Source organism: Pararge aegeria, chromosome 13 (assembly GCF_905163445.1).
Source record: "Pararge aegeria chromosome 13, ilParAegt1.1, whole genome shotgun sequence".
NCBI classification, from domain to species: Eukaryota; Metazoa; Arthropoda; class Insecta; order Lepidoptera; family Nymphalidae; genus Pararge; species Pararge aegeria.
Genome location: NC_053192.1, coordinates 1,196,804 through 1,216,144, shown reverse-complemented (window position 1 = coordinate 1,216,144; position 19,341 = coordinate 1,196,804). Strand labels below are relative to the sequence as shown.

Here is a 19,341-nt window from a genome sequence, read left to right as displayed (position 1 = left end):
CGTGTTTATCTGTATATTATAAGTATTTATGTGTATTTATAAAATATTATAAAAAAATCGTATGTATTATATTCATAAAAAAAATATTCATCAGCTAACTTAGTACCCATAACACAAGCTACGCTTACGCTTGCGATTGTCGTAGTATATTTATTTATTGATTAGATTATGGTATATGGCTGCCTAGCAATTTATGCGTCACAATACAAAAGCTGATGGTGAACTGCTGGGAGAACTTCTCAATCATCACACCCCGGCCTCGGGATAAGCTATTGCTTATAACGCCTTACAAGATATTTCTTGTAAGGGGTTATGAGCAGTTGTCGATTGGCTATTATAACTTAGATGATTGCAAAACTACCCACCAAAAAGAATTTTCATGAATCCAATCCCAATCTTTTAGCATTTTATAATTTCCATAAGTTAGGTTAAGTGTCTGGAGGCTGTGGGAATATCGAGAAGTACTAAACCTAGCTGAGACCTTGCACGCTTTTATAGGTATGAGTAAAATCTTACTTAGCGCCTATAACTCCCTCCACACATGGGTAAAACACTGGCGTATTGTGTCGCTAGCAACCTGCTTGGCTTCCTAAATCCACGGCAATGACCCTACTACGAGGTCTAACTAATACGATCGCTTTATTGGATGACTTCCCATTGGAATGGGGTCGTGTGACTGTCTCGTTGGTCTAGTGGTTAGCATGTTAGAACGCGGAACATGAGGTCCTGGATTCGATTACCGGTCGGGCCAAAAATTATTAAATTACTTTCACTTTATTCTTTCAACACTTTAGTAACAATATAACATTTTATTTAAGATGACCTATGAATGCATCAAAAATGCAATGTTGCGAATAAAAATGATTGCAACATTGCATTTTGAAATCGAATTGGTACGACTACGAGAACGTTCATGTCACGCAGTCTAAAAGACACTCTTGATTCGAAGGTGAGGAAAATGGAAACAGAACGGGCATTCCAGATATTTGCGGTGTATCGTCATATGTATTTATGAGTAAATTTACCTTATTTTCAAAATTGACATGGTTTGCGGAACTTCAACAATTTTAATAATACAAAACAAATTTCAGAACGTCACGATGGCGTGGCATAAGTTTTAATGGATTTTTCTTTGAATTTACGATAATAAAAACTTTGACACTACAGACAGTTTAGACACTAGAGAAACTCCTAAAATTAACAATCAATCCAATCAAAAATCTTTAGATGGTAATAAATACCAATAAATGCTAAAGATTGTTAAACTATAAAATGATGTTGAAAAAGAGCAATCTGCTGAGTTTCTTGTCGGCTCTTCTCAGTGGAATCTGCCTTCCGAACCGGTGGTAGAGTCACTACAAACACACCGACTTGAAGTTTCAAAATTACTTATAAATTCAAATTCAAAATTTATTTATTCATGTAGGCTTATCACAGGCACTTATGAAGCGTTCATACATATTTGTTTACATAATTGTAAGGGGATGGTGAAAACTTCGTTCGCCAACTTAAATCTAAAGGTACGAGGGTTCCAAACGCGCTCTGGTCTAAGAAGAGCCCACAACAAACTTAGCCGGGTACATTTTTTTTTTTGCTATCACCATCTTCCAGTAAATTTATATTAATTAAACTATGAAGCTGGAGCAATTCACACCCAAGCTTGTTTAACGTTTAAGTAATCTTTAATATTATAATATAAATTAGGCCTACTTGAAATAAATGAATTTTGAATTTGAATTTGAAATACCAATTAACGGACAGGTGGCCTATGATATGGTAACTGGCGAACCATCGTCTATAGAAAGAGCAACATTGCGCAGAACATGCAAGAAAAACGTCCAGCATAGTGCCACAGTATCCACGTGTTTGTCAGACACGTCGCTGTAATTACTGCTTGGCGGCAGAAAATAGCATGCAATAAATAGCATGTTAGAATTAACTCAGACGAGCTCTATCACAAGAAAATCTACTAATACTAAATCAACGGTAAACGGATTTTTCATTACATTATTACTCGGGGGACCGACGATATTAACTTTTTTAGTTAATGGTTTTTGTTTGAAACGTGCCTCACTTAATTCAATATCATTAATAATGTTCCAAAGGTCAACTCAGGTACTACGAGCCACAGTAATCGATATATCCGACGTTTAAGTAAAGTGCCCCCGTTTAAGTAAAGTATTAAATTAGTTTAAAAATAGACGTCGCTTTTTCTGGTCATAATCGAAATATCGCATAGAGTACGATCCGCCAATCACTTTCATAGTTACAACGACTTGAGCAATTTAATAAGTAATGAGTAATATCTACATATTAATATGTGAAGAAAAAACTTTGCAACTCATTTTACGAAAATTGCGTAGACAAGAAAAGTATCAATTACTCAAATATATTTATGTAACTCATTTTTTTTTTTAATTATGCATAGTAAAAACGTGATCTAAATCAGAAATGAGGAGATCCGTAGAAGAACTAGAGTTACCGGCATAGCTCAGCGAGTCGCGAAGCTGAAGTGGCAATGGGCAGGGCACATAGCTCAGAGAACCGATGGACGTTGGGGTCTTAAGGTGCTGGAATGGTGACCCCGCACCGGTAAACGCAGCGTAGGTCGGCCCCCAACGAGGTGGACAGTTGACATCAGGGGAGTCGCTGGGAGCTGGAGGCAAGCGGCCCAGGTAATTTCAGAGCAATAAGTCACTGGTAACAAGCACTGCAGGGCTATTCTGTATCTCAGTTGACGCCAAAATTAGCTAGTCACTGTGTATAGTTCCCATCAAATAACGCCCAAACCATTATTATAATTACTTAATTGTATCTGCCAACCGAGTTGAAATGATCTCAGTTGGAAAACTGGATTTAAGAATGAAAAATATGGATGGAACTGGTTATTTGGCGGCAATTATCCACAGTGGCTGGATAATTTTTTTTTGTCAAGTGAGACACAGAATCGGCCTGCTGATCGAAGACTGGTCTTCATGCACCGAATTATTGTGTTTCACTTTACACATTGGCTAGAGTTGTGTGCAGTCAAAGTCGCACTTTTCAAGTGAAGCGCATGAATTAATAAACTTTTATTGTACACCAAAAAAAATGTTATTCTAATACTAATCTCTCTTTAATCGATCCCTCATGACTGAGGATCGTGATCACTGCTATGGCGAGTAATCTTGTGATATATGATCTCTCTCCATCGGGTCCTGTACTTGGCCATTTTTACTGCCTTGTAGAAGGCTAGGTACCTACTTATATATATCAATAAAAATAATATAGATGCAAATCAGTCACTTGTTTACGATCAAGCCGATTTGGGTTTTAGTTAAATGGAGAACCGTTTAACCGATGCGATCGTGCGAGCCGATGCACAAGTTATTCATAACACTTTGATTTCCCTCGGAAAATGAGCTGCTAAAGACAAGGTCTAACGTACCTACTTGCGTTTGTTTGGACGCTGTTCGTTTTGCTATCAACGTTTTTATTACCATTATCTACGTTTACTTATTCAACCGCGTGAAAGTGAACTTCGATTTGTATGGAATCGAAATACTAGAAAACAGTATTGTCATTTGTCACTAGATGGCGCTCTTTTAATACCACATACTTAAGTTTGAGCTAACTTTCACACGATCGATTAAGTAAACGAAGGAAATAATTCTCACATTTGGCACACTCAGTATTTTCTTCTCCTTTCTTTCTTTATTCTTTAGAATAAAGGAAAACACACATAACTTAAAAAGTGAAAGGTGCGTGCTGGGATTCGAACCCGGCCCCCCAAAAGTGAAGTCGACCTCCTACCCACTGGGCTATCACCGCATTGAAATTAGATGAATTGCATTAATAATTCAGCAAAATGTTGTTTATGTGATTTTTCCGCAGGCAGTCATTAAAAATTGTAAGAGGATACTAGCTATTGGGTACAAGGTACGTCGGAAGCCCCTAAAGGCTTTTAAAAATCCCCAATTACGTGTAAAATACGAGGAAAAAGATTTTCACGCGTAACATTTATTCCGTACCGACAACTTGGGTAACAAATTTTTTAACCAAAATAGAGTAGGTACCTATGTCATCATCATCAAATCAACCGATTGACGTCCACTGCTGTTTTTTGTAGGGAATTACAAACTCCACGATTCTGGACCGCTTGTATCCAGCGGCTCCCCGCGACTCTTATGGCGTCTGTCCACCTGGTTGGGGGTTGCATCGGCGCGGAGTTGACATTCCAACACCTTGGAACCCCAACGTCCATCGGTTTTCCGAGCTACGTGCCCAGCCCATTGCCGCTTCAGCTTCGCTACTCGTTGAGCTATGTCGGTAACGCTAGTTCATACTACGGATCTCCTCTTTCTGATTTGATTACATAGCGATACTTCTAATATAGCTCTTTCCGTGGCTCGCTGAGTGACTCTGAGCCTTCTTATGAGGCCCATAGTTAGCTTTAACTACTTACCTAAGTTTATTTAATAAACGTTGGGCACGTTTGAAATCCTCGTAGCAATTAAGAAACAGGTATTTGAACTCTCGGGCGCAGCGGTTATCGCTGTGATTTTAAGTTGCAGGTCCCGGGTTAGATTCCCGGCAGGCGCAATTTTGGAATTTATAATTTCTGAATTTTCTCTGGGCTGGTCTGATGGGAGGCTTCGCCCGTGGCTAGTTACCACCCTACCGACAAAGACGTGCCGCTACCATCTTAGACTCATCACTTATATTATAACTTTAACACTTGGAGTGAATTAAAAATCAAATTAAATGTGTATTTCTATTGCTGTCATAACAACAAATAATAATTATTTAATTATAAATCCCCACACAAGAAACGTGTTTTTTTTGGGGTTTTTTTCCTCGACCTTTATTATGTTAGTACTAGTGTTTCATATTGCACCATTAAGCAGAAAATCCCTAACTTGGCACTCAGGACCCTTCGAGTGCAAGCTTAGCCGGTTTTAGCCGTATTACGTAGGTACATTCAGCTTTAATCTTTTCTGCTTCATAGTGCCAAATCAGCAAAATGCACAAAGCGTCTCGCCAATATCGAGTCAGCTTTAATTTTATTTGGCATCAACTTTTTTAGGTGCAATGCGAAATCTCTAAGCAAGATCGATGAACATTTTGTAGTCGTCTATATATCACCACATAAACCCATTGCCGGCCCACTACAGAGCACGGGTCTCTTCCCATAATGAGAATTAAGTAGGAATCTCAGGCATGCAGGTTTCCTCACGATGTTTTCCTTCACCATTGAAGAAAATGATATTTTAATTAGAAAAGTTAGAGGTGCATGCTGAGATTCGAAAACGACCCCCGAAATTGAAGTCGAGCCCCTACCCAATGCGCTTCATCTGCATCATCTATGTATATTGAACTATAGAAATCAGAAGAGGGAAAATGACTGGCCACCTACTAGGGCATGATGAACTTATCATGACTATAATGGATAAAATTAGATGGAAAGAGGGAAGAGGATGTCTGAGACCGGCTTTTGTGGGACAAATAAAACGATAGGTTGGGGCGGGGACTTATAAAGAGGTAAAGCATCTGAGCTCCGAGCTTGGGCGCAATTGCAGAAATAATATCCAAATATAAAACTATATTATATAAGCATAGCTCGTGTTATGGGTACTATGATTGCTGAAGAATATTTTTATGAATATAAAACAAATAAAAAATTATAATATACAGATAAACACCCAGATACTGAGAAACATTCATGTTTATCACACAAACATTTTCAACTTGTGGAAATCAAACCCACAGCCTTGCACTCAGAAAGCAGGGTTGTTGCCCACTGCGCCAACCGGCTGTCAAGTAGGTACAACAAAATACTGTGAACAATTAATTGTTAATCATAAAGTGTTAACTTTATGTGTTCAACTGTATTATACATAACTATCCATATTGAAAAGGGGATGAAAGAGTTAAAAGATGGGCTGTTTGCTAACCTAAGAAATCAAACCGTTCTCACAGGATTTGTAGCTAGTGCAAGCATATTTGGGAGTCTTATTTCAGCCTTTACCAAATATTTGATCCTTAGAGAGTAAACTAAGGATGCAGTATATTGCCTAAGGTATTGGATCATTATGGTGGGTGTAGGTCAAGCTCCACATATTTCTATTCTTTATAAATATATAACAAACGGGTCAACTGCAAACAAATAATTATAAGATAAGACATACACAGGGCTCGTCTCCTCCCACGACGAATACCACAGTGTAGTCCACTTTGCTTAGAGATAGATAAAAAGACAGAGAATAACATAGGTTTCTATATAAAAACAAATCCACATGGACCAAGTTGTGAGCAATAGCTAGTATATTTTATATATGGGTCAATTTCTAATGTAATGTATTTTTTGATATTAACGCTTTATTGTCTTAATGGAATATTAATTCAAAGAGACATGTTAATGTGTTTTTGTTGCCTAATGGATCAATGGGTCGTAAACCAGTTCGTAAGTTGAATCACCTGTGACCAAATGAAGTTTTAGAGGACATTAAATAATATAAGTTGTACTTACAGCCATCACCATTTCGAAGGGGTACTTATGCACCCTCACGGGAGATGCGTATTCCTGAACCATGATTGCAAAGTTCAACAACTTTATATTGTAATTTAAAAAAAAAAAAAAAAAAAAAAAAGGATCGTGATCCTTGCCCTAAATTGTTTACACTACAGTCATGGTGCTCCAGAGTTCACTTGAATAATTATTATTTTTAATAAATTTAAAGTTTCCCTTCACTCTCTTTACATGACACGAAAATAAACGAATTAAGAAATGTCAATGAAAGACAAAATGCGCGATAAACACGAACAGTAAACGCCAACCACACAAAATGGATTGAAAAATTTGACTGAAGTTAGTTGCGAGTTGCCTCTCTTGTTTGACGTTTGTGATGAAAAAGTTGCCATTTCAACTATCTTTTGGTTCACATTTAGTGGTAGTAACAAAAAAGGTGAAAATGTATATTAAGATTTTCTAATTATCATTTAATGAACTTAGTAATCGTTAAATTAATTATTATTATTGGAATATTGTTACTTAAGTCCCAAAAAGAAAACTATAACAGTCTATAGTCGGAAAAATATAATAGGCCCGTTTTGACATTTGTGAAAGACCATAGAATGTAACTTGGAACGAAACTGAAAGAAACAAAAAAATAAAAATCAATTACATACAGTGTTTTAAAAAATACGTAAATTTTTTTGGGACGTTAAATAATATGAAAGAATATATCGCGAGTATTCTTTTTGCGCTTACTTCATAGTAGCATGCAATTTATAATTGTTGCGAAACGTTCCGAAAACAGTTACGTTCTCAGTCTTTTTTTTTTTTATACTAGAGCTGTAACCATTTTTTTACTGAATATCGAAATTAAATATTGTGTAGTTATCTTTACTGCAAAGAATGTGCTTGGTTCTTAAAATGGGTTCTAAATAATGAGTCTGAGATGATGTATCTGACCAAGCGGCACATGACTGAAGCGTCCCCGCGCGCACTGCGCAGTTTTTCGTTCCTCATCTTGTAAAGTTGACTGTGCGCTCGTTTAAGTTTGATATATATTGTTTACTATTACGTTAACTATGGCTCTTCTATTTTGGACATTAATTTAAACATAGTGATTTGACTCGAGTTTTGTGTTTGTTGTTATATAGTACTAACTCTGTTTCAACATGTTGAAAAGTGGACGTATAATCAACAGCCAGTCACGCGTATTGGTTGTGAAGTTAAAGGAATACTTTGAACGAACGAACACTTTACAATACATAATAATATCAATCGAGTACTGATACAAACTTGAATTGATTTATCGTGAGTATCGAGTACAGAGTCTCATGGTTACATAACTAGTTACGTCGCGATGACAAATGTCAAAACGGGCCTATTACATTTTTACGACTATAAATAATACCATTCTTTTGAATAAATATGTGTACTAGGCTTTACATTTTTAAAAAGCTGTCAAGAATCTGGTAAAAAGCTCGCAGGCAAATAAACCAAACTGAAATCTTCAATTATATTTTGAAAAAGCACAGAAGTAATTTAATTGATTGACGATGCTGCATTTAAATTATCATAGCTTGGGTATCTAGATAAAAAAGAACTAAAAAATAAAAATCACTTCCGTAGTTCATTTTCTCCACGTTGATTGCGGCTAACTTCAAGACAGTGAGTAAGCGGGCCTTCAACGAAGCGAATTGCGAATGTCGTCCGCAATTATCTGAAGATTATTTTCTTGATTGAGCCGTAAATACGCAAAGCAAAATTCTGCCGAAATTGTGCGCGTTCGTGCCCGATGTCTAGTGCTGAAGTCGCCGATAATTCCGTTGACCCCCCGGCGAAAAAGCGGAAGCTAAACACAGGAGAGGCGAGTTGCAAATCCTCAGCAATGGCGAACAATGGAACGCGTGTTGAGGATGAAATCGACGAGAGTTTGTATTCGCGGCAGTTGTACGTGCTGGGACACGATGCTATGCGTCGCATGGCCAACTCCGATGTCTTGATCTCAGGGCTCGGGGGTTTGGGAGTCGAGGTTGCGAAAAATGTAATACTCGGTGGCGTCAAGTCGGTGACTCTGCATGATTACCGTAATTGTACCATAGCGGATTTATCGTCTCAATTTTATCTGTCCGAAGCCACGATTGGGCAGAATAGGGCGCTAGCCTCGTGCGAGCAGCTCTCCGAACTGAATCACTATGTACCTACGACGGCTTATACAGATTCTTTGGACGAGGAGTTTTTGAAGAAGTTCAGTGTTGTTGTGTTGACTGGGGCTTCATGGGCGGAACAACAGCGCGTAGCAGCCATTACTCACGCTAATAACATAGCTTTAGTGATCGCCGACACCAGGGGCTTGTTCTCCCAGGTTTTCTGTGACTTTGGGGCTAAATTCAAGGTGCTAGATGTAACGGGAGAGAACCCCGTATCTGCAATGGTGGCGGACATCTCCCACGAGTATGAAGCTGTGGTAACTTGCTTGGATGACACTCGGCATGGTCTTGAAGATGGAGACTATGTTACGTTTAGTGAGGTTTGTATTTTAACCCCTTTACATTATATATCATAAGGTTAGGATTTTAAATCACCTTTAAGCCAAAGTTTACTACAAACAAGATTATTGAAAGTATTATTGTGTTGTTTCATGAAAGCTTTTGCCCATCCTTTATGTATGCATAATCTGGATCTCAAAAAAGGAAGGATGAGTTTTTCTTTTTAATGTAAAGCCCATATCAATGACTGACATCCTCCAACAAAATGTTTCATTTAACTGATTCATACTCTCACACCAATATGAATCACATAGTGCAATAACCTTTGTTTTTGCTATTCATGTAAACAGCTAACATTTTAAGCTTTTACTGTTAACTATAGGAGCTGCCTGCAACTTTGGTTGTAAAAAATTCTGGTATCCAGTTTTCATCTTTGACTTTTTAATTTTTTTTATTTGTGATATATAGAGAGAGTATCATAAGTTTAATACCAGAGTAGCACATTAGTAGGATTTTTATTACATTTGACAAATAACTCTTAGAAGTAAGAGTCAATCTTGAATATTTACAGTAATACAAACAATGAAATCAAAGGTAGGCTAGGTGAAAGATTTAAAACAAAATGCTATGAAGAGACATAATCTTTGCAACAAATAAGTTATAATAAAAATATACACAACAAAATATACCTACAATTGCCCACACACTATTATAAACCAGTTAGTACATCTGCAAGCTAAAGAACTAAGATTGAATTTTATTTTAAATTTTTATCTGCTTCTTCTTGCCCTCATACAACACTATAGTTTGTATTGTACAAAGGGAAGACTGGGGTTGATAGGAGTGGAAGAAGATTACATACAATATGTAATCTTCTTGAAGACTGGGGTTGATTACATATTGTATGTAATCTTCTTCCACTCCTATCAACCCCAGTCTTCCCTGCACCCAGTCAATATTATCATATCTTCAATAAGTATTCCACACAGGCAAATATATTGAATGAATATGTTCATATATTGGTATGTGTGATCTGTGGCTGTGACACACACTCTTTCCATCCATCTTTGATTTCCCTTCCTTCATCCTTTTACATACATACATACTTACTAAACCAATACAGTTATATTATCCCATTAGCCTAATATAATCTTGTTACCTTGGCTACAAAATAGACTGCCCTTCACATATAATAAAGCTTCAGAATAATAGAAATTATTAACTCACTAATATGTTTGGAACACAAATTAAGGTTTCTTTGATATACAGGTTATTAGATAGGTGACAATAACTGTACTTGAATACCTAAACCTACCCACTTATTCCACTTTTTTGTGCTCCCAGCCATCTTTGTTGAAAGGCTTGACAATCAGCCTTCTGGGGACCTGGGTCTGGCATTTTGAGGCTTTGTTTTCTGTCTATTGCATAAAGTCAGACTTAATGCTATATCATTTTCTATCAGAAAATTTTTGGACATGTGAGAAAAAACAAGTGTGATTGTGGCCAAAAGAATTAAATAAACTGTAAAATGATTAAAGTAATGAGATATGTGCCCTTAATACTTACCAATATTATAAATTTGGTTGTTTGTTCAATGTTTGTCTGTCTTCTTTTCACACCCTAACCAAGAAACTTTATTTTTGGTATTTAATTAGTAAAAAGTATGGTATGCTATTTTTTTTTATCCCAATAAAACAAGTGATTTCCATAGTGTTTTTTAAATAATCTGTAATAAATATGGATTAAAAAGTCTAGTACATCAACAAGTTGCACTGAAAGATAAACACCAAAAGGTGCACTGAGCATTACTGTTACAAGTAGTGAATGGACAGTTTTATTTTATTTTAATGCCAAGTCCATAAATAGTGCTACCTTTTAATGGGAAACCTAGTAAAAAGGACAGCACCACTTTAAACCCTGTTCAGTGTGTTCTCATTTAGAATTGTGTACAACAGAATTGGCCCCAAGTTGAGTTGTTAGCCAGTCAATCTGTACTAGCTTTCATTAATAATGTACCAGATATACAGTCAGATAGAAAATATAACAGAAAAAGGGTCCAACTTTTGCTAAGGGACCTTAACTTCAAAATCTCTTCTGGGCTGGGAGTATGTCAAATGCATACTGCAGTATCATCTCAATTTTGGATTGTAACTGATAGCAAGTTTTGTCATTGCAATCCTTGTTTTTAAGATATAGCATTAATATATTTCAGGTGGAGGGTATGACAGAATTAAATGGCTGTGAACCCCGCAAAATCAAAGTACTGGGACCATATACCTTCAGCATTGGTGACACAACCAACTTCACAAAATATCAAAGAGGTGGTACTGTCACACAGGTGAAGATGCCTAAGATCCTCAACTTTAAACCTTTGAATGAATCTGTCAAGAACCCAGAATTCTTAATCACGGATTTCGGCAAGATGGACTATCCTCAGCAACTTCATGTTGGCTTTCTGGCTCTACACAAGTTCAAAGATGCAGAGGGACGTCTCCCTAAACCCTGGTCTAATGAAGACTTTACCAAGTTCATGGAACATGTCAATGGTATCATTGAAGGAGAGGAGCTATTCAAGAAAGGAGAGTTGGAAATCAATAAGGAGCTTCTGGAGACATTCTGCAAGGTAACTTATATTTATGATATAAATTATTCAAAATAGGTTTGTTTAGCAGTAGGTAATAGGTATGAATGAATAAATATTTATTTTTAGCAGTCCTTTCACAATCAAGTGTCACTGAAAGTGTGCAAATGTTTTAAAATAAAATCTTGTAACTAAGTTACAAGATCTTGTAACTAAGTTACAAGATTTTTACATAAATATACATTTAAAATAGTCTATGATTAGAGAAACATTTATGCAATGTCTATCTGATTTTCCCTTAGTTGTTCAAGTTGTCCATTGTGTCAATGTTAACATTATAGGTATCAGCTGGCGACCTCAACCCTATGAACGCGGCAATCGGAGGCGTCATTGCCCAGGAGGTGATGAAGGCGTGCTCTGGCAAGTTCCACCCGATAGTGCAGTGGCTATACCTAGACGCCATCGAATGCCTTCCCAAAGACAAGACTGCGCTCACTGAGGAGAACTGCAAGCCTGTGGGCTCCAGATACGATGGTCAGATTGCGGTCTTTGGCAAAGCTTTCCAAAAGAGGATTGGAGAACTGAAGTACTTCATTGTTGGTAAGATTTTCAGAAATAAAAAATGGCTACCATGCAGTGCTACATAATATTAGGCATTACAAACAATAATTCGGAAATACAAAATATTTCAAATTTTAATATTAATGGGCAGCAACACTGCTTTCTGAGCTCAAGGCCGATTTCCACTACTGCAAATTTTTTTTTGTGTGATGAACATGATTATTTTTCAGTATCTGCATGTTTATATGACATATTGTAAGTATTTATGTATATATACTGCCCATACAAATTAAAAACCTGTTCTTAGCTTGATTTCAACTTCTAATTATGTTCAAGATGCCAGGTGTCCTGAGCTTAAATATCCTATTATAATATTAGGGTTTACTTGAACGATAAAAAAGCTTGGGTGTGAATTGCTCTAGCTTTTTGGTAACAAAAAAAAAATTACACGGCTAAGTTTGTTGTGTGCTCTTAGACCAGAGCGCGTTGGGACCCTCGTAGCTTTAGGTTTAAGTTGGCGTACGGAGTTATTACCATCCCCTTACAATTATATAAACATATATGTATGAACGCTTCATAAGTGCCTGTGATGGGCCTCCATGAATAAAGAAAATTTGGATTTGGTTATCTTTATCTATTGTTTCAATTTCAGGTGCCGGTGCCATAGGCTGCGAGCTGCTCAAGAACTTCGCCATGATAGGCGTCGGTGCTGACGGAGGTCAGCTCACAGTCACCGACATGGATCTGATAGAGAAGTCCAACCTCAACCGACAGTTCCTCTTCCGCCCCAGTGATGTGCAGAAACCCAAGTCCAGCACTGCTGCCAAGGTAACTAGGCAATAAAATTAGTTGGGGACTTATAAATTCCCGTAGGTTAAATATGACGGCCGACAGTGGGCAGCGAGTCCCAGGCTGTGTGTTCAATTTCCACAGCTGGAAAATGTTTGTGTGATGAACCTGTTTGTTTTTTCAGTGTCTGGGTGTTTATCTGTATATTATAAGTAATTATGTGTATTATTGATTAAAATTTTCATCGGTCATCTCATTACCCATAACCCAAGCTACGCTTACTTTGGGGCTAGATGGCGATGTGTGTGTTTTCGTAGTATATATTTATTTAGTTTATTGTATTCGCATTTTTGTTATTTCCATTGTGTACAACAAATTCATGCTTCATTACCTAACACGACAAAACCTGGCAGATTACTTTTAACTTAAATTCGAGTCTGTTGATAAGACTCACAAGTTTATGAAGATAAAGCTACTTTAGCGAGATCGCGATGTGTGTATTGTCTATTATTATTAGTATATTTATTTATTATTTAAATATTTTCTAGATTCGCATTAGAAGTTGTTACTTAGACCTTAGTATTTTCGTCCGCATATCGTCTCCCTTGGGCAGGGGTGAGCGATTTGATTTTACGAGTGAGGTCTTTGGTTTGATTTCCCCAGGATTTCCAGCAGGGGATATATAATTTCTGAATTTACCCTGGTCACGCCTCTTGAGAGTCTTAGGCCAAAGATAGCCTCCCTACTAACAAAGACATGCCCCTAAGCTATTTCGTCATTCAATTCCGGTATAACGTCGAGTAGAAAACGTTTAGGGGTATGGTATAACTACTTACAGTAGTTAGCCAGCATTATCAATTAGCAGCAGTTGAGATTGCAGTTAAGTGCTAACTTGTAGTGGAATTAAAAAATATATGCTTTTTCACATACATTTTCCCGTATATAGCAAAAACAAATTTAAACAGAATACAAATAGCACAAAATAAATTAATTAAAGTCTTATTCCACTATGATTTTTGACTATGAAACCAACAAATATAATATACATGGAAACAAAATTTCTTAATATTAGCCAAAACTATATCTATAATACTGCTTTATACATTCGGAAAATACTAAATAATTCTAAAATAACGTTTACGAAAATCGAGTACAAAAAAACTGGCTCTTCGATGGGCAAATCACCTCTTATTGCATCACAAACCTTGAACTATGCACACACTATACTTATGGCAACAAAAATATTCTTTTTGAAGTGTGCAGATTTATAATAAACTACCATCTGATATAAAAGAAGCTAAATCTATGTTTATTTTTAAGAAAAAATTAAAATTCTACTTAATAAATAATATTTCAGTATAAGTTGTTATAGTAAAAGATTATCTTTGTTTTAGTTGTATGTTTTTGCTCGGTAATATTTGAGGAACTACTGCTTGTATGAACATTTTCTTTTAGCTGCATTAAGTTATGCTTTATAGATTTATATGTACCTTCTATAGTGTACGCTCACAACATGTTTAAGTTTTAAGTTTAATGTTTCCTGAACTAAGCAAATTATTTGTAATTCTTTAGAGAAATAAAGATCTTAAACCATACACTTGGGTCAACGCAAAGCGTTCATTGTTTCTTTAGATTATAAACTTCCAAATGATCTTTTTTGCAGGCCATCAAAGTCATGAATCCATTAATGAACGTCACCGCCCAAGAGAACAGAGTTTGCCCCGAGACAGAGGCTGTATACGATGATGCGTTCTTCGAAGCCCTGGACGGTGTGGCTAACGCTCTGGACAATGTAGACGCGCGTATTTACATGGACCGTCGCTGCGTGTATTACAGGAAGCCACTTCTGGAGAGTGGCACATTGGGTACTAAGGGTAACACTCAGGTACGTGGATTTCATTTTATAATATTGTGAATGAAATGGATAAAAATAGATTATGATAATTAAGCTCAATTTGCTATACTCCGCGAACAGCAGGAGAATCTGTATGGTGTAATTTATAATTTCTTCAATCCTTATACCCCACACCAAACAGATCTTCGGCAATGTACCCTCTACGCACGTTTCGCTCCGAAACCGGAGCCTCCTCAGGAGATGTTTTTTGATTTTTTTGATTTTACAATGAATAATTGTTAAGTCATCTTAAGTCGGTTTCTGAGCGAAACGTAATTGATAAGTCGGTTTCGGAGCGACACTTAATTATTAAGTCTGTTACCAGGCGCTATTAAACACTTTCTCGTCTCTCCAGGTTGTGGTCCCCTTCCTGACCGAGTCCTACAGCTCGTCCCAGGACCCGCCCGAGAAGAGCATCCCTATCTGCACCCTCAAGAACTTCCCCAACGCGATTGAGCACACACTGCAGTGGGCTAGGGACGAATTCGAGGGTCTGTTCCGCCAGGCTGCCGAGCACGCTGCGCAGTACCTACGGGATCCTCACTTCCTGGAGAGGACCATGAGGCTTCCAGGAAGCCAGCCCTTGGATGCCCTGGAAAGTGTTAAAGTAAGACATCGTTGTTTTTTTTATTTCACTAAAAGTTAGCCCTATTTTGTAATATCAACTTGTAAGTTATGATGCAATCTTGTTCACCTTGTAAAAGATAAAGGCTTCCGGAACTAGTTACTGCCCTACCGACAAAGACGTACCGCTAAGCTAAGATTTAGCATTCCGGTACGATGTCGCTTAGAAACCGATTGGGGGTAAAGCTTGTATTTTTTTTTTTAAATTTAATTATACTGTTTATTTGTACACCACATCAGAAAAACAAAAAAACTGAACAAACGCTTTAAGAATGTAGTAGGATACAAAAGGCTATATCGCTAAGTAGCGATCTCTGCCAGGCAACCTTAGGATTAGGAAAACTCAAAGGAAAAACGAATACTTCTTCTTCTGCCTTTTTGGCTTTTAGGTGTGCCAAATCGGCACGTTGTACAAAAAAAAACGAATACTATCGTGCCCATAACAACTTGGGCCACTACCATTTTAGACCGCATTTATATAGAATGAAAAAAAAAATTTTAGAGACACTAGACTCAATTAGAACTTTAATCATTTCAGAATGCAATCAACGAACGCCCACTAAGCTTCGACGACTGTGTGGCCTGGGCCCGCATACACTTTGAGACTCAATACTCCAACCAGATCTTACAACTCCTGTACAACTTCCCGCCGGACCAGACAACCACAAGCGGTGCCCCGTTCTGGTCTGGGCCCAAGCGGTGCCCAGCTCCGCTTGAATTCGATGAGGAGGATGAACTGCATCTGGATTATGTAATCGCTGCTGCAAACCTCAGAGCCCAAGTGTATGGAATTCCTCCCTGCGTGGACAGACAGAAGATCGCGAAAATCGCTACCAGTGTCCAAGTAAGTTATTATTTAGATCCTTGTTAAATATAATCTTCTTCGGCCTATTAGTATCCCACTGGTAGGTAAGGCTCCTTCAATCCAAAGAGAGGGAAATGGGAGTTTAATGTAAATTAAGTTAATATAAACCACAACTTAATGCTTATAACAATCTTTGACACACAAGAAGCAGCTGGTAATGTCCAAATTTCGATACTGGTTGTTACTATCATCAGGCTTAAAAATACACAATTTGTCCTACATTCGGGTACACAGTTTTATTCATTTATTAATTAGCAACAAACAGTACTATTATACATAAGAGAAATGCAGTATTTTCTATCCAATGAAGTTCACGCAACTTTGATATGCATAAACGATGACATTAACCACAAATTGCTTAGGGATCAACTACCAAGCGAAGATTACAAAACGAAAAAAAAGAAAAAGTAAAGAGCTTATTATAATTAAGGGCCCAGCGTGCCTTACTTAAAACCATGTATTTTAAGCGTTATCATTTCTCCACTGATAATCTTTATAAGCTTTGTGACCTATTAACTGTCAGAAAATTGTATATCTTAAACTCTATTTTGAAAATGCATAAAACAACAAAGTTTGATACTAGTCGACTAAGTGGGAATAGAAGAATATGCAATGTTTTACTCAGTCATAGAACAAGGACTGCTTTTGCTCGTCGACAATACATCACGCAAGCCACCACTCTTTACAATAAAATAAACAAAGAATTAGCTATATACCAAAAAACGTTTTTTGAATGTAACAAAACATTGACAGCCTGGCTGAAGACACTAACCTATGAAGAAACTGAGGTGCTTCTTCAGTTTATTTCTATTTAAAATGTAATGGATATAGACGCACTTAATAACATGTACACACAAACACACACTCACACGCGCACACACACACAAACATAAACACACCATACACACCAAGACACACTACTCAATCGTTTTATTATATATCTTGTTTTTGCTATGGAAGAGTAAGGCCTCCTGACACAGGTATTTTGATGCTTACTAGGAGGTCTTTACAACATGTATCATTTACAATGTAAGAAACGAAATAAACGATTTTTATTTTTTTTTATTTTTTTTTATAATTAGTTTCCTAAAAGTGCCAATTTTTTCGTGAATAATGTCCATCGCACAATATTTGTTTTTGGAAGTATTGAACGCACGAGATAAGAAGTTTTCCATCTAGGCCACGCAAAGGAAGGTCTACGTCTAGAATTTAACCTACGACATGCAAAAATTAATATTACTTGGGAGAAGTGGGGAGTCAATTTAATGATATTATTCTATAAAACAACTTTTTTCTAAAGTAATTTGTGTTTATAATCTCTGGATTGATTGATTCCAGGTGCCAAAATTCAAACCAAAATCCGGCATCAAGATAGCAATCACTGATGCACAGTTACAGCAAAACAACGATGACATGGATCAGGACAGGGTCAAGAACATTGTTGCTGACCTCACTCCGCCAAGCAAACTTGGCAACTTGAAGATCACACCCTTGGAGTTTGAGAAAGACGATGATACTAACTTCCACATGGACTTTATTGTAGCAGCTTCTAATCTACGTGCGGCAAATTACAAAATACCACCTGCGGACAGACATCGTTCCAAGCTCATCGCAGGGAAAATCATACCAGCTATAGCAACTACCACTTCAGTTGTAGCTGGTCTAGTGTGTCTCGAGCTTTATAAACTGGCTCAAGGGTTCAACACCTTAGATGTTTTCAAAAATGGATTTGTTAATCTAGCTCTGCCATTCTTTGGATTCTCCGAACCAATTGCAGCACCAACTAATGTTTACTACAACAACAAATGGACTCTTTGGGACTGTTTCGAAGTAAAGGGTGAGTTGACGTTACAAGAATTCTTAGAATACTTCAAGAATGAACATAAATTAGAGATCACGATGTTGTCTCAAGGTGTGTGCATGCTCTACTCATTCTTCATGCCCAAAGCCAAACGTCAAGAGCGACTCAACTTGCCTATGTCCGAAGTGGTAACTAAAGTGTCCAAGAAGAAGTTAGAACCACATGTAAAAGCTCTAGTATTCGAACTGTGTTGCAACGATGAAGACGAAAAAGACATCGAGGTTCCCTACGTCAAGTATACACTGCCTTAACAATGTAGAAACTTCTAGAAAAAAACTCAAAAAAAAAACATCGTCAGATATCACGAGCCGAAATTATTGATTTACGTCGACGACGCACGAGCCGGCGAGTTTTTGTGGCATTTAAATGCATAATAGCGATGTTTGTACACGAATTTCACTCACAGAGGGTATTTTTAAAAAAGTTTAAAAGTTTGTCGACGCGGATAGTTAGGTTTTATAAGAGCTCGGGAGCGCCTCGGCCCGGAGCGGCGGACGCGATTGTACAGTGATAGTGGTAAACGTGTGATTCTTTTTTTTTTTAGTTTGAGCTTAAGGAGTTAAGACACGCTTTTATTGTCTACATGATATTATGATATAATTCGTATATTTATGGTAGTATAATGGTAGAGACACATTGGCAACACCCCGCCCCGTGCGTGTCGATTCCAATCACATATGCTGGGAAACATATAGCCAACACCCAACCTGACGCAAACCGTTTCGACCCCCTACCCATAATGTGAACACAAGCATTGCGATCGTTTCGAACATCCTCGCTGACGCCATTTTGGAAATTAGTTATTACTAACATAAATTCAACCGTGCCAACACGTGTAACACCCTGACTTTTTGGCAATTGAACGTTCCGTAGTAATGTTGCTTAGAAAGCGATTGGGTGGAGTTTCCATTTACCATCAGGCGAAATAAAAAAGCGCGTACGTGTACTTAATATCACAAATTGCTGTAGCAGTGGATTGGCTCGATATTGGGCTACTCTTGTCGGGTGGGGTGTTGGATAAGTGTTTCTAATATAATTGTTTGCTCACGTACCGTCACGGATTGCGCTGTTTTATTTTGTGATTCTAACAATCTGTTGATTTTTACACAAAATTTGTCTGAAAATAATTTTAATTAATATTTAAAATCAGTGGGGTATGTATATGGAGAATTTAAAATAAATAAAAT

The 19,341-nt window shown here is 37.3% G+C and overlaps 2 protein-coding genes across 2 annotated transcripts in view; one reads left to right on the top strand and one right to left on the bottom strand.

Moving 5' to 3' along the window:
• The window catches only part of LOC120628707 (protein real-time), a 77,386-nt gene extending 70,779 nt beyond the window's left edge, over positions 1-6,607 (bottom strand). The window contains exon 1 of the mRNA XM_039897276.1: positions 6,509-6,607. Coding sequence (XP_039753210.1) covers positions 6,509-6,571 — 63 coding nt within the window. The 5' untranslated portion in view covers positions 6,572-6,607. The remainder of the gene's footprint in view (positions 1-6,508) is intronic.
• Positions 6,608-8,133: 1,526 nt separating this feature from the next.
• Positions 8,134-19,312, top strand: LOC120628738 (ubiquitin-like modifier-activating enzyme 1). The gene is made up of 8 exons (XM_039897333.1): positions 8,134-9,020; positions 11,192-11,602; positions 11,902-12,160; positions 12,774-12,949; positions 14,574-14,795; positions 15,160-15,411; positions 15,967-16,272; positions 17,632-19,312. The coding sequence occupies exons 1-8, from the start codon at positions 8,286-8,288 to the stop codon at positions 18,403-18,405; spliced, it is 3,135 nt and encodes a 1,044-aa protein (XP_039753267.1). The 5' UTR covers positions 8,134-8,285; the 3' UTR covers positions 18,406-19,312.
• Positions 19,313-19,341: the final 29 nt, after the last annotated feature.